This window comes from Euphorbia lathyris, chromosome 8 (assembly GCF_963576675.1).
Source record: "Euphorbia lathyris chromosome 8, ddEupLath1.1, whole genome shotgun sequence".
NCBI lineage: Eukaryota > Viridiplantae > Streptophyta > Magnoliopsida > Malpighiales > Euphorbiaceae > Euphorbia > Euphorbia lathyris.
In genome coordinates, this window is record NC_088917.1 from 34,713,453 (window position 1) to 34,732,694 (window position 19,242).

At 34.0% G+C, this 19,242-nt stretch overlaps 1 protein-coding gene across 2 annotated transcripts; it reads right to left on the reverse strand.

Annotated features, from left to right (window-relative positions):
* Nucleotides 1–261: 261 nt before the first annotated feature.
* Nucleotides 262–18,478, reverse strand: LOC136203107 (myosin-15). 2 transcript variants are annotated; one of them, XM_065994163.1, is made up of 39 exons: nt 18,340–18,478; nt 18,106–18,234; nt 17,883–18,029; nt 17,053–17,198; nt 16,791–16,947; nt 16,363–16,421; nt 15,634–15,790; nt 15,339–15,488; nt 15,101–15,237; nt 14,404–14,550; nt 14,206–14,307; nt 13,761–13,818; nt 13,570–13,671; nt 12,960–12,997; nt 12,738–12,864; nt 12,453–12,626; nt 11,715–11,846; nt 10,879–10,988; nt 10,541–10,607; nt 10,271–10,448; nt 9,523–9,728; nt 9,244–9,363; nt 9,051–9,149; nt 7,892–8,113; nt 7,368–7,507; nt 7,002–7,113; nt 6,838–6,888; nt 6,670–6,756; nt 6,237–6,407; nt 5,830–5,979; nt 4,259–4,435; nt 2,944–3,078; nt 2,010–2,080; nt 1,829–1,928; nt 1,655–1,711; nt 1,524–1,580; nt 1,324–1,405; nt 1,159–1,240; nt 262–783 (listed from the first exon to the last, which is right to left on the reverse strand). In XM_065994163.1, exons 1-39 carry the CDS (start codon nt 18,349–18,351, stop codon nt 660–662), a joined length of 4,572 nt encoding a protein of 1,523 aa, XP_065850235.1. In that variant the 5' UTR covers nt 18,352–18,478; the 3' UTR covers nt 262–659. The 2 variants fall into 2 exon arrangements, 1 of the variants encoding a protein (XP_065850235.1); XR_010674709.1 differs by lacking the exons at nt 262–783; nt 1,159–1,240 and having other exon boundaries at nt 1,655–1,704.
* Between the last annotated feature and the right edge of the window lie 764 nt (nt 18,479–19,242).

Consider the following 19,242-nt stretch of genomic DNA (forward strand, 5'->3'; position numbering starts at 1 on the left):
AAAAAATTTCAAGAGACGTTATTAGACTTGACCCAATATAACAACAATTAACATTTTTATTATGTTTAATATCATAACTAATAAAACAATGATGCACTAATATCAAATGTAATCACATAGAATATAAAATGACATCCTAAACTGACCCGTATTCGAGTCTTGAACCCAAGATAATATTAGGAGTTGTTAGTTATTCAAAGGGCATTGCTTGATTCAAGTATGAGCACTTAAATAGGAGGTTCAGAGTCGCACGAACATAAATGTACAAGTAGTGCAGGGCTTGATTACTATATACACAAAGCACAAAGATGTGACAAGTGAGCGTAGTACAAATTTTAAAAAGAAAAACATGTACAACAAAGAATGAGCTTCATATGGCCAATTGTGTGTGGTTGTGGCTAAATCTACAAATAATTGAAGGGAATGTACTACCAGACCCCAAACATAATATGCTGAAAGCGTTCCACTACCAAATGTGCAGGTTCTCAACTGTCAAATCTATCTCCTAATTTGTTGTTTTTGGCGGCCATTTGAAGGGTTTCTTCTACTGAAAAATCAAAGAATACTTGATTCTTTCTGCAAATTGATAGTCCTCCTAACCTTGAAAACTCCTTCATAACTGCTAAATTCTGCACTTCTTTACAAGTGAAAGTATATCATTACTTTTGATGCAGCACTAGAAACTGAGCACAAGGATATTCTGACAAAAACTTCGGCAGTTCAATATCCAAAGGATCTATTGCAGGGATTGCCATATCTATGTCCTCGGTAGAAAATGGAATGCTGCAAAAGGAACACGATTAGTATCAAGGTTTTCCAGAATCAAATGAATTCAATGGTGCAAAATAACTGGATTATATAGTTTACTAGCTATCTCAAGTACAATACATAACCGTCCTGTAGAGTAAAATTAACCACAAAACTCAGAAGGCAACCGACTATGTATTTTACTTTGGGATCATCAATTGGTGGTTAGACAGTTCCAGAAGTCATACAGCAACTATAATGGATCTCTCATTTGATGGCTAGATAACAGTAAAACCTAAATAAACAACTTGGCAAGCATTCTAAACTCTCAACCATCCTTTCACTATGGAAGATATACTATCTAGCACCTTGACACGTGCAAAATATTGCTAAGGGAAAAGACTGTTTTACCTCAGATCATCATCCAACAAGAAAGAGTTGGATGTCAAATTTTGGCTGTCCTTATTCAGTATCTCCCTCATTTGAGCAACCACCTGCAGATAATATTACAGTCAGGAACTCCATGAAGTTTATTTAACCAAAATCACAAAATGGATATTCTGAAACTGCAACTTTCCTCATTTGACACACTCTGGGTACCATATTTATCATCCCAATACATCGTACTTATCCGATATATCTGCCGAACAGTTAAAGCCTGCAAGTGTCATTAAAATAAAAAATAAAAAAGCAAGTTGAGATGTAACATCAAACCAATTTATTTCAAGTCGGTGTAAAAAAGAAATATCAAAAAGGGCAACACTGAAAGACTATACTGGACACAGATCCTGCATAATTTCTTCAAGAGACTTTTTCCTCTTCTGATGTATAACCTGAAAAATGCACCATACATGAGAAATTGATAGAAGCGGCTTGAAAATCAATTATGAAATGGTATGCTTGTTACCAGAAATCCAACTGCCTGTCTAATATAGTTTAGTTCATGCCATGAAGTTCCTGCATACTACACAATTATATCACTTCAGACAGAAGAATCAGTTAAGCTATGTGATTGTTTAATTATATAATGAAATATTGATGCTCTAGAAGCAAGTAGCTGACACGACTAAAATGCATATACCTCCTCCGTCACACCAACTATCCATTTCTCAAGCTCGGCAAGACCAGATTTCACATATTCCCCATTTGAAAATGTGCAGCATTCACGCCGTAGCAGAAGGCTGACAAGCACATTTGAATAAAACCACATAAGCCATTTTGTCACATAATGCACATTAATATTGTATACGGTAATCACTCACCTATTGAATAGTTGTATATTGATGAAAGAGAAAACCTGAGTGATAAGCTTGCGGATGAAAAATGATGGCACCTAAATCCATAACTTTGCAGTCAGAAAAATACATATGAGCATCTTAATAATTCATATTCATGTACCAATCAAATACCGGCAACCGAAATTATGTGACATCAAGAAAAATGTGCAATACTAACAAAATAAGATTAATAGTTTCCTCTCCTTTTGAATGAGTGGGTTACTAAATGATCCTTCCCACTCTCCAGTCTCCAAAATGTCAAATGAAATAACTCCATACTGTTCAAGAGAACAAAAACCAAATGGTGCGACAGGTTTATTTCATAACTAGTTTCAAGCCCACACAATGCTTAGGTACACTTGAAATCTGAAGATAACATTTTAAAAATCACACAAAAATATAATTAAGCATCATGAACATAAATGAAAGAAAATATGAAATATTTAATTAAGATTAGTTTCATAAATAAGAAACGAAAAGCTACCAATCATAATTAATCAGAAATAAAGTCAACATAAACTATTTGGTCATTCACCATTAGATCTAGCCTTATTAGAATCTTAAGGTGGAGATTCAAAGCATCCTGCGGTTTAAATTTAATAAACCTAGATCTAATGATGAATCACTTGGTCATTAAAGTCCGTGTGAATATTCCTGTGTGCCACTATATGCTAATATCCAGATTTGATTGAGAAAAACCAATTTGATTGAAACAGTTTGAGTAAAACAACAAGCCATATATGTATTTTCTGGTACTATATATGTATTTTCTCCATTCACGTACAAGAAATATCCCAAGACATTTTTAAATTTTCTAAGAAAAATCAGATTTCAGCATTTGCAAGGTTTTTAGATGCAACTGCACGCACATGCATTAGTAAAATTTGAGTAAAACAAGAGCAGAAAATGTTGGACATACATGGTTTTCACGTAAACGGCCCATGAAAGAATCCAAAAATTTGATGATGCTCTCCCACTGACTACTAGGTGACTGTTGAGGAATGCCACCAGGTGATCTAGATGTTTTTCCAGCATGACGCGAAGTTTTGGGAGCCTAGTCATTGATGATCATATATATGAATCAATTGTTGCAGAAATGTTAAAGACTAACAAGAAGATAAACCCAAATGAAAAGAATTTTCTTAGGCAACTAAAACTGGAAAATATTTCTGAGCTTTACATAACCAATTTAAGGACAAGGCAACACAACATTGCATTGCATCGCATCAATAATCATTATTCTCAAGAAAATAACATTTGCAAATATATAAAAAAGAAAAAAAAAATGCCAGTCAAACTAAGACAAAAAAGTAGTGATTGTTTAAAACTAGCATAACATACATCCTGGCCAGTGCATTAAATTCAACACATATGCCTAGCAACTTAAACAAACTTTTGTAAAATTTAAAACCAGTGAGCTATCTCAATAAACTAAATTTTAGATTTATTGCTCAAGAGTAAGGTTTGATGGAAACGAAAGATAAAAAAAAATCTAAGAAACTAAGCACCCAAAACAGTATAAACATAGCACAAAAATTTACCATAGCAGGCTATGTGATTAGGGCTGTAAATGAACAGAGCCGCTCATGAGCAGCTCGGTGATCGGCTCGATAAAAGCTCGGCTCGATTCGGCTCGATTTGTAAATGAGCCGCTCGTGAACACGATTTACTGGCTCGGTTCGTAAACGAGCCAAGCTTGAGCAGGCCAAAGCTCAGCTCGAAAGCTCGCGAGCAGACTCGATTAGAACATTTATGAACAAATTTTAGTTTTGTAGAAAACTATATAGTTTGTGTTAGTTCACAACTATCTAAACTTAATATTATTTCATTTGCTATTAGATGAGTTCGTTCACAAACATAATAAATGAGTAATAGATGAACTATTTGTAAGCATCTTACTTATTTATTCACGAACTTTGTTTGTGAGCTTGTTTATGTACACAATTAAAGAGTTATTTGCGAGCAAACTTCACAAATATAATTAAAAATTTACTCACAAACAATTCATGGTTAGATAATTTTCTTAATGAATCAAGTCCAAAAGAGGATTTTAGGCTCGAAACAAGCTCGAAGCTCGGCTCAAGCTCGTTGAGCAAGCCAAAGCTCGGCTCGGGCTCGGCTCGTTAATTTTATAGCAAGCTCGGTTCGAGCTCGTTAATTTTATAGCGAACAGAGCTTGAACAGGCCAAGGCTCGGCTCGGCTCGATTACAGCCATATATGTGATAAACACTACCTGAATACATAAACCCAACAATGGTGACAATTCTTTCTTCAAGTTGTCTCTAATCAAACCAAAAATCTTCTCTACGCAAGCCGTTAATTGTTGTTTGAAAAGTATAGCTGGATATCTGGCTTCCACATGTGCCAGTCCATCCTCAAGTCCACTATGTTTAAATGGGGATTTCAGACCCTGGCAAGTAAAGAAATGGAATAAACAGGATGAGGCCAGTTATTATAAGTTCAAAAACATGAGTTAAGTAAGAAAAATCTCAAAAAATAAAAACCATTACTTTTTCTTTTTTCTTCTTAAAAAAAACATTCAAGGATGCCACAAAGAAGTGATGAGTGTATGTGAAGCCAATGGTACAAAACTTAGCATCTACTATATTCAGAGTAATCTCAAAAAATATATTTGTTTCTGCATATCATGAGTTCACATATAAAGTTTTGCTCTTCTAGTGGTTCAGGATTGAAGGGCCCAAATCATACACTGAAATTGGCAATGGCTTTAACAGAACTACAAGAAAGAGAAATACAATACAACAAACATAAATTTGTGTAGAAAGATATAGAATCTTCATGGCAAGCCAAAGTGATTACAGAACAGTAATAGGTATATACAGAGTTTAGTTCCATGAATTGCTAAGGCGTGAAATAGAAGTAATGCTGGAAGGCAATGTTGAAATAAACTGTCTATTGCATTTCACTTGATATAACAGTAGCATCTCATTCACTTCTAGATATAAAGGGGTGAAGATATAGCAACTAATTTGACAGCCTGGATTGTTAATACCCTTCCGGATTAGGAAGTTCAATAAAGAATATGACCAGTATCGTTGCACCATAAACATTATTAAAATTCAAGATCCCAGATAGCATCTACAATTTAACTATGTCCAGGAAGGCCTCAATTGCCAGCTGTAGCAACCATAATGAACAAGGAACTGGAACATAAAAAGATCGAATTACCAGTTTGTATTTCCCACAAAAACAGCTAGATGACAAATTTGAATGTGACACAGTTAACAATTGGAACGCATAACCTTACATGCGCATGCATAGGAACATCCCCGTGTAATCATCAAGAAAATAACAAAATCTTCAATAGAGAAAAACTCCAGTAAAAATAAATAACGAGTTCATAACCTTGCATGGCATTGATAGGAACATTTCCATGTAGTCATCAAACAAAATAACAAATTCATGAAGAAAATTTCAGTTTCTCGCAAGAAGTGACGTCTTGGGTGCATAAACTTGCATGTCATGATATGAACATTCCCATGTAATCATCAAAGAAAATAACAAAATCATGCCAAAAGTAAGAAAATTCTAGTAGAAAATAACAACAAATCATAAAGTACGAAGATTTCCAGAAAGAATTAAAAACGTGAGTGCATAACCTTGCATAGCATGTATAGGCACATTCCAACATAATCATCATAGAAAATAACAAAATAATGGAGCATATCTAGTATTTAGGAGATATTTATAGTCATTTACACATAAATATTCCGTAGAGAAAAGTTTATTGATAGGAAATTGGCTGTCAAATTGCAAATTTCAGAATTTCATGGAAAAACTCACATGAACCAGCCTTCCTGGTAAACCCGAAGGTGTAGAAAAATGACTACCAGCATTCAAGAAACCATTTGACCGCAAGTTCCTCTGGAGGAGGCATAGTAGAGCTGAGGCATTCGAAAGCCAATAAGGTAAGGTGATGTTCTCATCTCCAACCTGAATCATCATAGTAATGGAAAATTGGTCACTGGATGTAAAAAGTCATGGAATATGCTGGCAGCTATGAATATTATTACCTTACAATATTATACTCAAAAATAGGAATAAGGAAACAAAGTTTAACTAGGAGGACAAACAAAAGCATTGCACAACCCCAAGATTAACACCAAGCTAACACCACTTGGAGCAATAAGACAATAATTTTTCTTATCAACCGTGAAGAGGCAATTAAATAAAAACACACCTACACTTACCTTCAGAACTTCATTTACTCCCTCGATTATATAGTCAAAAATAACTGTCCGCTCAGACTCGAAAGCATGCCAATGAAGAAGACATCTGTATATAATACAAGCTGCCATTGGTTTACCACCGATAAATCCAATTTCTTCCTTTATACACCTTGAGAGGAATTCATAATTCTCCTGCATAGCAAAATAAAATATCAATTTTTCAAAACTGCTGATGAAAGATTTTGCAGAATGAAAATGACAAAAGTGAACAAGTATAAGCAGTTTATACAGGTAACCATATTCCCCCTATAAAGCTACCAGCTACTTATAACAAGATCTAATTTGGTTTCACAACCCTAAAAACGAAAAGAGGTTAAAACAGTTATATATATACATATGCAGAGAGAGAAACAGACAGAGAGAGTACATATAATAAGAAAATAAGAAACAAAACCTGTTGTTTTTCGGCAGTTAACTTTGTTCTGCGTGATTCCGAAAACCCATGGGAAAAAGGTATGAGTTTGGAAGGTGTGGGAGACTCCTGTTCCAAGAACAATGTTGAGAGATCATACTAAACATGGAAACTATACATGAAAGAAAATTCATAAATAATACATCTTACAAATACAGGCTTTCGGTCTGTTTGAGCAAGAGCAAGTATGCCAGAGTATTTCTGTTCCATTAAAACAAGAAGATTTAACATTATCCACATGCAAAACAAAAAAAAAATCTCACAACAACAGATACATATACAATATGACAAATGATACATATAAACTAACTTACATCAGATAATGTTTTCACCAAACTTGATCGGTTGCTTTTTGGAGACATGCTCAGTGCCTTTTGTCTAAGGACATGATTCTCATCTTCTAGATGTGAGAGCTTCTCCTCAAGACTACAATATGAGAAACATGTAATAGAGTATAAGGGAAAAACATCCAAGCAAGTATTTGCTAATTACCATACCCTGAAATGAGTACTACTTGTAAGATCAACAGTCCCTAGTAGCATACAGATGGATTGTGTTTTTGTATGTTCAAACACGGATGAAACTTAGTCCTATTGTATCTTAAGCAATTATAAAATACAATGTTTGATTCTTTGATTGACGAGTTAGCTGGTTATGAAAAACTGTCAATTTATGGGTACCTTTTTATATTCTGTTGCAGCTGCAAACATTTCTCTTCAGTTTCCTTCAACTTGTGAATGGTATCACTATTATCCTTCTGAGCCTCCCCAAATGCAAGCTCCAGAACTGAGTTTTTCTTTTCTAGGGAATCCAAGCAACCCTGTCAAAACAAGCAAAAAACCTTTTTGTTGTAATATACACATACTCCAAGCAGCACACAAGAAAAAAAATGACTAATAGTGAAGGAGGATGATTTTCCCGCAGATCAAACAATTATTCCTAGTAATCAGCAAGCAATTAAATACATCTATAAAACATCAGAAGTCCAAGCTTTCTGAACTTTTCACTTATATTAACACTAAGTTTCTCCATGAGCAGCTTATCCTCAAAGAGTAGTGACTGAATTAGTATATGCTAAACTAATTTATGAGAATGAATAGCCAGCATGCTCTATGAAACCAAATTAACATCCAAAGTACATGGCTACATGCTCAAGCAGAGAGTTGCTGCAACTCCAATAACTCAAGTATTCAACAAAGATCACCTTTAAAAATGCATTTTCTTTTCTTAATTCAGCCATTGCTATGAGTTCTCTCTCCAAAGCTAACTTTTCCTTCATTGATAGATCCAATTGATTTTGCAGCACTGCATTCTTGTTGCATTCATTGATCGTCTCCAACTTAGCTGCATCTAGCTCAAGATTTGAAGACTGCAACTTCTTTTGAAGTTTCAAAATTTCAACCGACTTAGCCTCTTCATTAGAAATCTGCAGGCAGGACACATGAACTCAGCCAGAAATACTAAAAATGGAAAAGATGGGAGAAAAAGAAACACTGACGCATGTACAAAAAGTGCAATTAAAAAGAATGCTAAAGAAAATAAAGCTAACCATATCTAACAAAAAATCATGCATCAACAGATTCACCCATTATTTTGTTAACTTTGACCAGAGTTGTTAAAGGCACGCCTCGCCTGGGGCGAGCCTCTGTTTAAAAGGCTCTCGCCTGGGCTTTGCAGCCGCGCCTCTTCTGCTTTTTGGGTAATGATTAGGTTTTTAATATTTTTTTTTGTTGCTCTCATTAAAATAAAAGGTTTGATTATTCTCAACCACTTATCCTATTTAATGAACCTCAAATCTAAACTGTTGATCTAAGTAAAAAAAATAAATAAGAAGAGACGTAAAAACAGGAGGGAAGAAAAGTAAGAGACGTAAGGTAGTAGCTCCTTCTGCAGTCACAAAAAAAAATCAGCAGAGGTCTGCTGCAGTTCTAGTATATTAGTCTCTATTGTCACACTTGGTGTTTTTGACGTATAATATTATGTTTTTATGTGGTTTTGTCTTGTTTGTGTGGTTATAAGTGTTTTTTGGTTCACCATAATTTGTGCCTGGACTACTAATAGAGTATTAGTGACAATAGTATCAAATATTGATAATTAGATTTTGTATCTGTTTTTTTTTTTTTTTCATTTTCTTCACCTTATGTTCATCCGGCACATGCCTGAGCCTTGCACCTTGCATCTAGGCTACAGGAGATGACCCCGTAACACGCCTTTAACAACTATGAGTTCAACGCTTCATTTCTTAAAAAAAACGGAAGAACATCTCTTCTAAAATTGGATATCATGAACTTTTGCAAAAAAGAATGCATTTGAAAACATCTAATAACAAGGCAAGACAACAAAATAATTACACAAAGCATTACTCGCAATCTTTTTTCGAGATTCAATCGCCATGAGAGATCTTCCAAGTGCTTCTCAAGTTTACTTTTGGCTAAACGCAAGGCACCTGCTTCATTAGCCTCCTGCAAAGAAGATGAGTGGAGCGAAACTGTTGATAAAGGTGTGTGGCAAGAATTTAAATGTAAAGAAATGGAAATAAAGTGACAAGTTCCCCACTTGTTTACGCCTTCGGAACTCTCTTATTGCCAGCTTTTGTCTCCAGCGACATTGTATTGCTATTATTGAAGTCTGGTGAATCCGGATAGCAGAACGGAACTTGTACATTCTCCACCAAGCCTAGGACATGTATATTACATATCAAGATAGGAGCTAGTGCAGTAAAAACTGTAGTGTAACATGTAATCTCTGGCTTCATAAAACTCAAGATTAAATCGATGCATTTTCACTTCATCAGGTTTATGTCTGCCAGATAATTAAACCATACTATATATTTACCTGAATTACTGTGGCAGCTCTGTGGGTCTTTCCATATAAAAATCTTTGGCGGGTCAAGAAACCACGGATAGTGGACTGTACAACAATAGCTACTGAAAACAGTTTGGAATAGACACGCCTTAATAACCACCTGCGGACATATTTTTGTATAGAAATTGCAGCAGCTGCCTCCCGTTTATCAGCAAACATCTTTCGAGCAAGGCATCCTGCAAATATAACCACTATTAAGAACTAGATGAAAACCGAGGGGATTCTGGTGATATAATAATGGTGCCTTCTATGGTTACTTTGTTTTTGACAAAGTACCATTACTTGGTGTGTTTTCACCGTTGGATGATGGAGTGTAAAATTAATCCAATGGCGAAAACACACAAAGCAAGGCTTACTTTGTCAAAAACAAAGTAAGCATAGCTTTTACCTATAATAATACATTCATCTAGATGCATTACCCAGCAAGATAATGGGAAAAACAAAAAAAAAACAAAAAAAAAAAAAAAAATCTTCCAGTGAATGACATGCAAAAATAACAATAGTGCTTGGAAAACTTGTAATGCTATCAAAGAAAGTTCTGGAATGTAGATTTGATCCCGCACGGTAGAATTGGTGATTAGACATTTAGACATAGATATGAAATTAATCAGGCATTAAGGGTAGACACCGACTTTAAACACCAGGTGATGATGTTAAGAATTAACAGAAAGAATGTGTAGTAGATAAAATTAGGACAGAGCCAGCAAAAGAAGTGAACCTCTGCAATATGCTTGGACTGCAACAGAAGCATTCCTGGTTGTGACGAAGTCCTTGCGTGCAGTAAATGTTCGCAATTGGCGCTGGATGCGCTTTGCAGCACAATCAAGTACCTCAGCTCGTCGTGCGTCCAATACCCCTATCTGACCAGCCCTGAGAAACACTTTCGTCTTACCCAACTGCAAAAAATTTAAAGATCAGGATGCAAAATATGGAAAGATGTGTATATAAATATATGTTAAAGGTATATATTAAATTCTTAGAGGACTACCTGAAAATTCTCAAGCTTTAACTTGTGCAGAATTTTCTCCGTCCAAGCTTTTTCATCAAAGTTACAACTGTGTAAATTTATACATACAATAAGATTAAGAAGAGATTCTAATTAAGCAGGAATTATAGCCGAATACAGTCACAGAGGAGTACTTAAAAGATACAAATACATGGTGATGCACATGAACTGAAATGTATGTCTAGCCAACATTTGCAGTATTGCAAAAGAAACTAAAAATACAACAGCTAATAAAAGACTATTATCAGGGGATAATTGAAGATGCAAGAAAACTGGTTCATCAGAAAAAATGGCTTTAGGAATATTGCAAAATACTCCACCTTCCATCCAAAAATTCCGGAGCTAATAATCCAAAGCGATCAACAAACTCTGAGAATGTTCTTCTAGTGGGATAACCAGCAAGACTTATACGAACAGCCTCCAGAACACCCTGCATTACTATTTTGTCATATTCACAAACATTTGTGCAAGTATAGAAGATTATGATACAAAAGAAAGAATAATTATAATGAAGTATGATGATTTAAATACAAAGAAAAAATCAAAAGAAACAGTAATTGTTGAACTTAAATGTCAGTCAGATGTCCAATTAAATGCTCGAAGGCAGAGCCTTCTGCCTAAAAAAAGTTAGCTACTAGACATACAATTGTACAGGTAAGAACTAAGACTCCAACATTCCCTCCAATAAATACACTAAGACACCAGAAGCCCAGTGAAATATCTTAGCATCTGACCCTACTTTCCCCTCCGAGATCCAATAAATTTAATTATAAATAAATAAATATTCTTCTACTCAGTAGGATAATTGGTCATGCTACATATAAATACTATCCTATAAACAGCTTTTCAATAACAACGATAATTGCAAAAAATTAATAAATAATAACAATAATAAGATTAAAAAAAGAAGAAAGAAAAACATAAACTGTGACTAGAAATAACATCCAATCAGCAGACCATCTGAAGCAGGACCAAGAATGAGAAAAAGAATAAGGAGCAACATAACTTCAATTCCTACTGTTCAATAGCAACCATGGGACAAAGTCAAACAATTGTATATGCTCAAGAAATACAAAAAGAAATAATGTTGATCATAAAACACAAAAGAAATATGCAACAACAATCTCCTAAAAATAATGAACCTAGTATAACTCACCCCACAGCGTAATTGATGTAATACGCTAGCATTTTCAAATTTTTGAGGTCGATTGAAAGAGTTTGGCTTCACACAACGTACATAATGAGGCTCAGTTGAGCTGAGTGTCTCCATAAGTGCCTGAAGTTGTTGCTGCAATGGGGAAAAAATTAACAAATTTTGAATTATTTACTTATTGACACCCCCATTGCATGCATTTCTTTACAAATGAAACTTGTTTCAATAAGAATTCGGAATGGGTAAAAAACCCAAATTTTCATTTAAATAATGAAACTGAAACACAAATCTTGTCGGCAACATGAAATAGATATTGCATATAAAAGGACAAACAAGAGCACATCTTCAAAAACAAGTAAACAGTAATGAAATAATATTATAGAAACACAACTGAAAAAAATTGAGAAGATAAACATCATCCAACTGTTTTAATTGTCTTTTTGCCTCGCGAACTGGGGGATAGGATTGGAGAGAAAGGAAAGCTGATGTGAAAAATTCAACTGTATAGCATGCATGTCATATACATATCAAGAAACAGCAGTGATGTTATTCCATAATGTGCAATATCTTCTTGACTGAAGTATTGGAACAATTACAGTATCCATTTAAGAACCATGATGGAGCGGTACCTGTTTGTTAGATGTCCAACATAACAATATGCAAGTCATTTCTTCTTAAGCAATTTTGCCCTAATTTTTCTAGTTAATGTACTGCAAAGAGAACCCAATACAGAATGTGTACCTTAAATCTAGACGAAACAGAGGAAAACTTATACGATGATCTTGTAGATTCCTCAGGTGGAGAAGGGAATAGGCCAGCAACAAAGGGGCATTTTGAGGAAGATAAAAGATTGCAATGTTCCACCACAATATAGTCACGATTTTTATCAATGAAGGTATTTGTCTGATAGGTGACCTACAAAAAGAAAAGGAAAAAAAAAAGAAAAAAAAGCAGCAGTTCACTGTATAAGAATTCATCCCAGAATCAAAAATAATATCTTTTGCATTAACGTGGGATGCAACATGCCTTGCCAGCATAATGGGAAAGCGTAAAATCTGTCTCTGAAAATTTTGCCTTCTCAAGCCGTGAGTGGGAGCGGAAATTCTGAAACAGCTTGGTCGCAAATGTTTCATGTGTTGATTTTGGGAACATGCTGCACCAAAGTGAAAATCAGAATAAGGATAACTTGTTATCTGAGAAAGTTATATAGCAAAACACACCAATTAAATTGTAGAAAACAAACTGTACCAAGCTTCATCTAGAAGAGCAATAATGCCAATAGGTTTCTGCAAACAAGCACACGCTTGCATAAGGCCTAACAGTAATAGAACCATTGTCATATTTAAAAAAGGAAAAACAGAAGAGAGAATATCAAAACATTATTGGAAATAAGTTATAGTTGAAAGTTGCAAAACCACATAGAATGAATTGGAACCTAATATTGTATTTCCTACGCGTGCAAACATCAAATATTTGAGCTAAAGTAGATCTGACCCAAAACATAACAATTTGAAGCAAGCCTAATTTATTACATGACAAGAAGCATATTAGCTGCTAAATCGTCTAATTTGTTCCTATTATATGAAGAGACAATATGGAATCTATCAATGCAAAATCAGAAAACCTTCCAATTGTGACTACCTTCAATGTCATAACATACATTAACACAACATAAAATTTTCAAGCTCTTTTTTCAACACTGCAGATAAACAATATTAAAAAGGAATGCAAAGGAGCCTACCAAAAAAAAAAAAAAAAAGGAATGCAAAGGAAATAGTCAAGCATTTTCACGAGATATCTATGAATACAAAACTGGGAAGATTAATTCACATATTTGAGAGAAGGAAGAGATGAGAACCTTCTCAATTAGATCCAGGACATCCTGGTTATCTATGAACTCGATATAGCTCCAGTTAATTTCTTCTTTTCTATATTCTTCTTGTTCCATCTTGAACACATGCTGAAAAATAAATATTGACAAGTATGTCAGGCCACATTAAAGAAGCCATTGGTAAATGCAATCCCATCTTAAAGGAGAACATTACACACCTCATTAAAATGTTGTTGGAGCTTCTCATTAGCAAAATTAATACAGAATTGCTCAAAACTGTGCAACATAAGAAAGAATCAGTTGATGGAGTGGACAGAAATAACAAGAATACGAAATGAAATTGCTAGTAATTATGGTTGGAAATGTATAAGGGGGTCAATCATGATTAATAATTAAGCAATTAAACATGTAAAAGGCATCCATTCAAACTGCACATGAGTGTTCATTGAAAGAGGAACAGAACCACATTTCCTAAGAATGATCAACAAAGAGGATGCACCCAACTAGCCGTTAATAAGCACAGAATACAAAACATGAATGTAGTACATGCAAAGTTAAAAAGACAATTATGTGGAAGCACAAGTAATTATCTTACTGAAAAGGTTACAAATCATTAAATAATAACATATATAAGCACAGGTCAAATGAGTTCATGTAAATTACCTATTATTTTTAAAGCATTCAAAGCCATAAATGTCCAACACTCCAATTTGAATCTGGGAAGTCTCGTCTTGCCCAACAGACTTATTAATCTTATCAACAAGCCTAAAAGGAAAGTTTCAATCAAACAAATTCAAATTGTGACAAGAACTTCACACAAAGCAAGAGGCAAGTCCTTCATGAAAAATCAAAGTGAAATACCAATCAAACATCCTAGCATAGACCGTCTTTGCCAAGGCATCTCTACTAGCAACAGCAGCATTGCAATCAAGAACTTTCACGATACTTCCTTCACGAGTTTGAATTGTTCTAGTACACAAGGTTGCCAGCAAGAGATTGGCATCACACCTGATAAATAAATGTTCAGTTACCATAAGAAGACAACAAAAACTGTGGACAACCTTGCATAATGGAATGCCCAATTTTCTTAATAAAAGTTATATTTAGTTCCTATTGATAAAGCACACTTAAAATATTGAGAAGCTTTACATTTTCTTTTTTCCATGTGTTTCATTCCTACATACGTATGGGATTTTAGACAGGATTAATGGTGTGAACTGTATTTGCCTTCCATACCTACAATTCTTACTTTGCTCAAGCACCATAAAATAAGTCCACTTATTATATCAATACAAATGGTAACCATACTTTTTGAGCAAGTTCCATCTTAAATAATTTAATTTAATACATTTTAATAATTTATAACACCATTAGAAAGTGATAGTACCATTTTTACCCCTAGACTTCCAATTAAACTCTAGATATAAAAAATTCTATATTTTCATTATGTAATAAAAGAAAAAAAATTAAGTAAAGAAATTTAATGCCATCAACTCAGACTTGATTCGTTCAAGCAAGAAATAATTTACAAATTACAATGAAATAAACAGTCACCTACATAAAAAGTTTAGCCGCCATCTGCATATGAAAGCTAGATTTTTTATCATTTACAGTTGAAGAATCATATTCTTTGCCAGGTGAAAATTCAATATTTCCAAGATGAAGAACTGCAGCCAAGGTGCGAAATATAGCTTCCTAATGGAATAGTTGCACCAAATCAGTAAAGATAAAATCAATGATCATTGAAAAATTGATATCATAATAGAAGAATAAACTATTGCATAATGCTCATGAACCTGATCTTCTTGACTTATACCAACAATATCCATTGCCCTCCTTGTCTTTATGTACTCTTCCGCATTGCTAACTCCTTCCAAGTCATATGTCTTACTCTGATTTAAGTAATGAAAGTGGCTTGGATGATCCAAATTATACTTCTCTGCATCCTGAACACATGGACACAACCCCAATTACCTAGAAAATTCTAAATAGGTAGGCAACAAAAATCTCAATCATTATCAGCATTGTTGTACAGCAATAAACGTTATTCACCAAGAGAAATAGGTAAGGTAAGAAAGCGGATATTATTACCCTTCCAGATGCACACAGTTGGTAAAAGCAATGGTAGTTCCTTTCAGGATCTGTTATTTGAACCACACGAGACCGTTCCAGAAGGTAAGTCCTAATAGCAGCACCAGATATTCGACCATTTTTATCAAACTGAATCTCTACAAACTTCCCAAAACGACTGCCAAGACAAAGGAAAAGAATCACTCAAGAAGGAACCATGTCAGATGAAAGATTAATAATCTAAAAATTGACAGGATAAAAACGAAATGAATAGTGTGACTACGAAGCAATAGAAATGTGATTCATCCAAAAACCATAATAAGAAAATTTATACAATCTTAGGATGGCAGGTAGTATCTAATATCATATTGAAAATTATGTAACATCCCTTCTTACAACAGAAGTTACAGAGTACTTCAACCTTAGCGTGTTTTTTCCTTCCAAATTATATAATGCCCTGCATTTCTTTTCAGTTAGTTTCATTCCTGTAGAGATTTCTCCCAGTCTCACAATTCATACACTCACACTCAGCAAAATATTTCTCCCTTCCTTAGGATGGCAATTGATGAAATAATGTTTATTTTGCAGAGTTAGAAGTCTCCATTTAGAGAACAACTCATTCAATAATTATTACTTTGCATATGCAAGAAAAGAAATAACCAGAAAAGCATATGAGGCGAGCAAATTAAACCTAAAACTGAAAAAAGATAAAAATTAGCTTAAGATTTTGGAAAAGAAACCCTAACCCACCTTGAGTTGTCATTTCTGACAGTTCTTGCATTACCAAATGCCTCCAACAGTGGATTTGACTGGATTATGCAAAACTACAAATCAGCAAATCTTCACAGGCAAGACATGAAAAGTAGCCAAAAAAATGCACATAATAAATGAAGTCTAACTGCTTCACCGCAAAAAGGTACCAAAAAACCTGAAGAATTAAGCACATTATCCATATGCCTCCAGAAACCAAAAGTAAATGGAAAAAAAAAAATTCAACAAAATGAATTTACAAATAAACAAACAAATAAGTTGAATGAAAAATTCACCTAAATATGAACTTATACATTCATATTATGGCAAAAGCGAGAACTACAATAGCCCTTAAACTAAGGTGTAACTACCTCTGCTTTTAGAGAATGGTGCTAGCAAATGGGGCAAAAAGAAAGTGAAAGTCTTACTTCAAGAACTTGTTGTTCAACTGTTCTGTCATCATCAGCAGCTCGGCCACCAACATACGTGAGATACTGCATGATCAATTTTGTTGTCTCAGTTTTCCCAGCGCCACTTTCTCCACTAACAAGAATAGATTGGCTTCTACCTTCACTCATCATTGCTCTGGATTACATCCAACCATAAGCTGATTAGATCACTTCATATTGTAACTACATTAAATACAGGTCAAAACCCATCTGCACACAAACAAATTTAATTTGAAAATACCTATATGATGCATCTGCCACAGCAAATACATGTGGGCTAAGCTCACCAAATGGTGCTCCATTATATTGTTCCATCATATGCAGATTATAAAGATGAGGAAGCTTAGTGAATGGATTAACAGCTATCAAAATGCTTCCTGTGTATGTCTACAATCAGCAAAAATGACAGAAGAAAAATCACATAAATACCATTGTTAAATCTCAGGAACATATTAAATTTAAAACTTCAACATAAGGAGGTAAAGTGGAAGAATAAGATAGACTATTAAAAAGGTTTGTTATGTAATTAGTTCAGCCAGGAAATAACTCCAAACCGCATTTGGGAAATGTCCTTAAAATTATTGTCATGGCAATGCAAAAATAATTGTTTGGTATTCTATTTAATGCATGGTTTCAACTTGTACTAGTAAAAAGTTTGACTAAGATTGTCAGATGCCAACTCGGAGTTTGGAGTCCTAAACCAAAATGTTCAACATGCTTTTGCAAGGAAAAAAGTGGAGAAACGCTCAAAGTGAATAAGTAAATAATTTAGCTTCAAAGAGCTGAAACAGCGCATAACATACAGCTAATACTTCTCCATAACAAGGAAGTACTAATTTCGAATATTTAGGTAAATGCAGATACTGTGGATCATATTCACATAGAAATTGAATAATTAATAACATACCATAATTGAACAAAACTGTTTCAATTAAAAAATGAAAAAAGAAATTAACAGTTGATAACTGCAGTAACTACCACGTGGACTGCAGCATTGAGTCAAAACATTGCAAAAACTAAAACAATTGACAGTGATTGACTACTAGAAGAAACCGTTATAGATAAACTCACATAAATATCATTGAGAGCATATCTCCTGTGGAGATTGTAAAGGACTCCAGGCTCATGCAAGTAAGTCAATTTAGTCATATCATCGACTCCTCCATGCTCATCTTCGTCATCCTCCCTAAGAAACAGCTTCTCAGGGGAAGCAAGAAGCTACACCAAAATCGAAGTGAAAAGAGAGGAAAATACTAAGAAGTAAAAGCCACATTAGAAAAGAATAAATTACAACCTTCTTGCCAGAAGCAGTGAGAAGGTGAAGTTGCTTGGTAGTGAAATCAGTAACTTCAGCTGCAACCCAAGCCAACGCCTTATCTTCAGCCCAAACCTTAGAGCCTTGGCGAAGATTCATCTTCGGGTCCTGTAATTGGAAGTACAAGAAGATGAAATTAAGAAATTGATACAGTGTGTGTGTGAGTGAGGATTAGAAAACCCTAACAAGAACCATAGAGAGAGAAGGTATTACAATTACAGGCATATTTTGGGTGAAAAGATTTGTGTGTTCCCGCCCTAACAGGTGTAGGTAGAGAGAGCATCAAAATGGAGAAATGAGGGTATTTTTGTATGTATCGTAGTTGACACGTCACCCCTTCAGTTGAAGTACAGCACCGATTTTCGTTTTAACTTTCAATTTGAATACTGGACTGGAGCGTTCGCAACTTCTGGTAAATAAAAGTCAATTTTTTTCTTACCTAATTCTTTTCTTTATGAGTTACTATATTTGAGAATAGGAAATTTGATTTTCAAATTATAGTAAATAATTTACCGATCCCTAATTTTCTAATTATTACATTAATCAGTTATTTTTATTTTTAAAAATATATTATACCATCCTTAAAATTTCTTTAATGAATATATATATATGGTTTCAAATATATATATATAGAATCCTTAACGTTATGAAAATCAATTAATAAGTCTTTCCTTTTAGAATTTTGCTAGTTAAAAATGACTAATTTAAGCATCTAGTACAAGTTATATTAATATTTTCTAATGTTCGATAAACTTATCATTTCTATCAATTTTAATTTTTTACTAACAAAATCCTAAACATATAGACTAAATAATTGATTTTGAAAAAGAGAGATTATAATGTATTTTTCAAAATAAAATGACCGATTAGTGTAATATAAAAAAAATCATGGACTAATAAATTATTTACTCTTCTGATGAAGTCTAAGACCATAATCAAATTAAAAATAAACGCAAAAACTATGTTATAATTCACCGCATAGATAATTCTTTTATTATCAAATAAATTATCAATTCTTATAAAAAGGAAACCGAATTTAGATATTACGGTGGTTTTTATCGGATCACTAACTTATCAAATGAATTTGGTAAGTCACTTATATTATTATATAATCAT

Bases quoted from the DNA above. Each gene is read 5' to 3' on its own strand.
- LOC136203107 (XM_065994163.1), bottom strand. The intron at 15,238-15,338 runs GTTCATGAGCAT...CTATTCCATTAG, and splicing joins GTATAAGTCAAGAAGATCAG to GAAGCTATATTTCGCACCTT. The intron at 6,889-7,001 runs GTAAGTTAGTTT...TTAATGGAACAG, and splicing joins TGGTGAAAACATTATCTGAT to AAATACTCTGGCATACTTGC.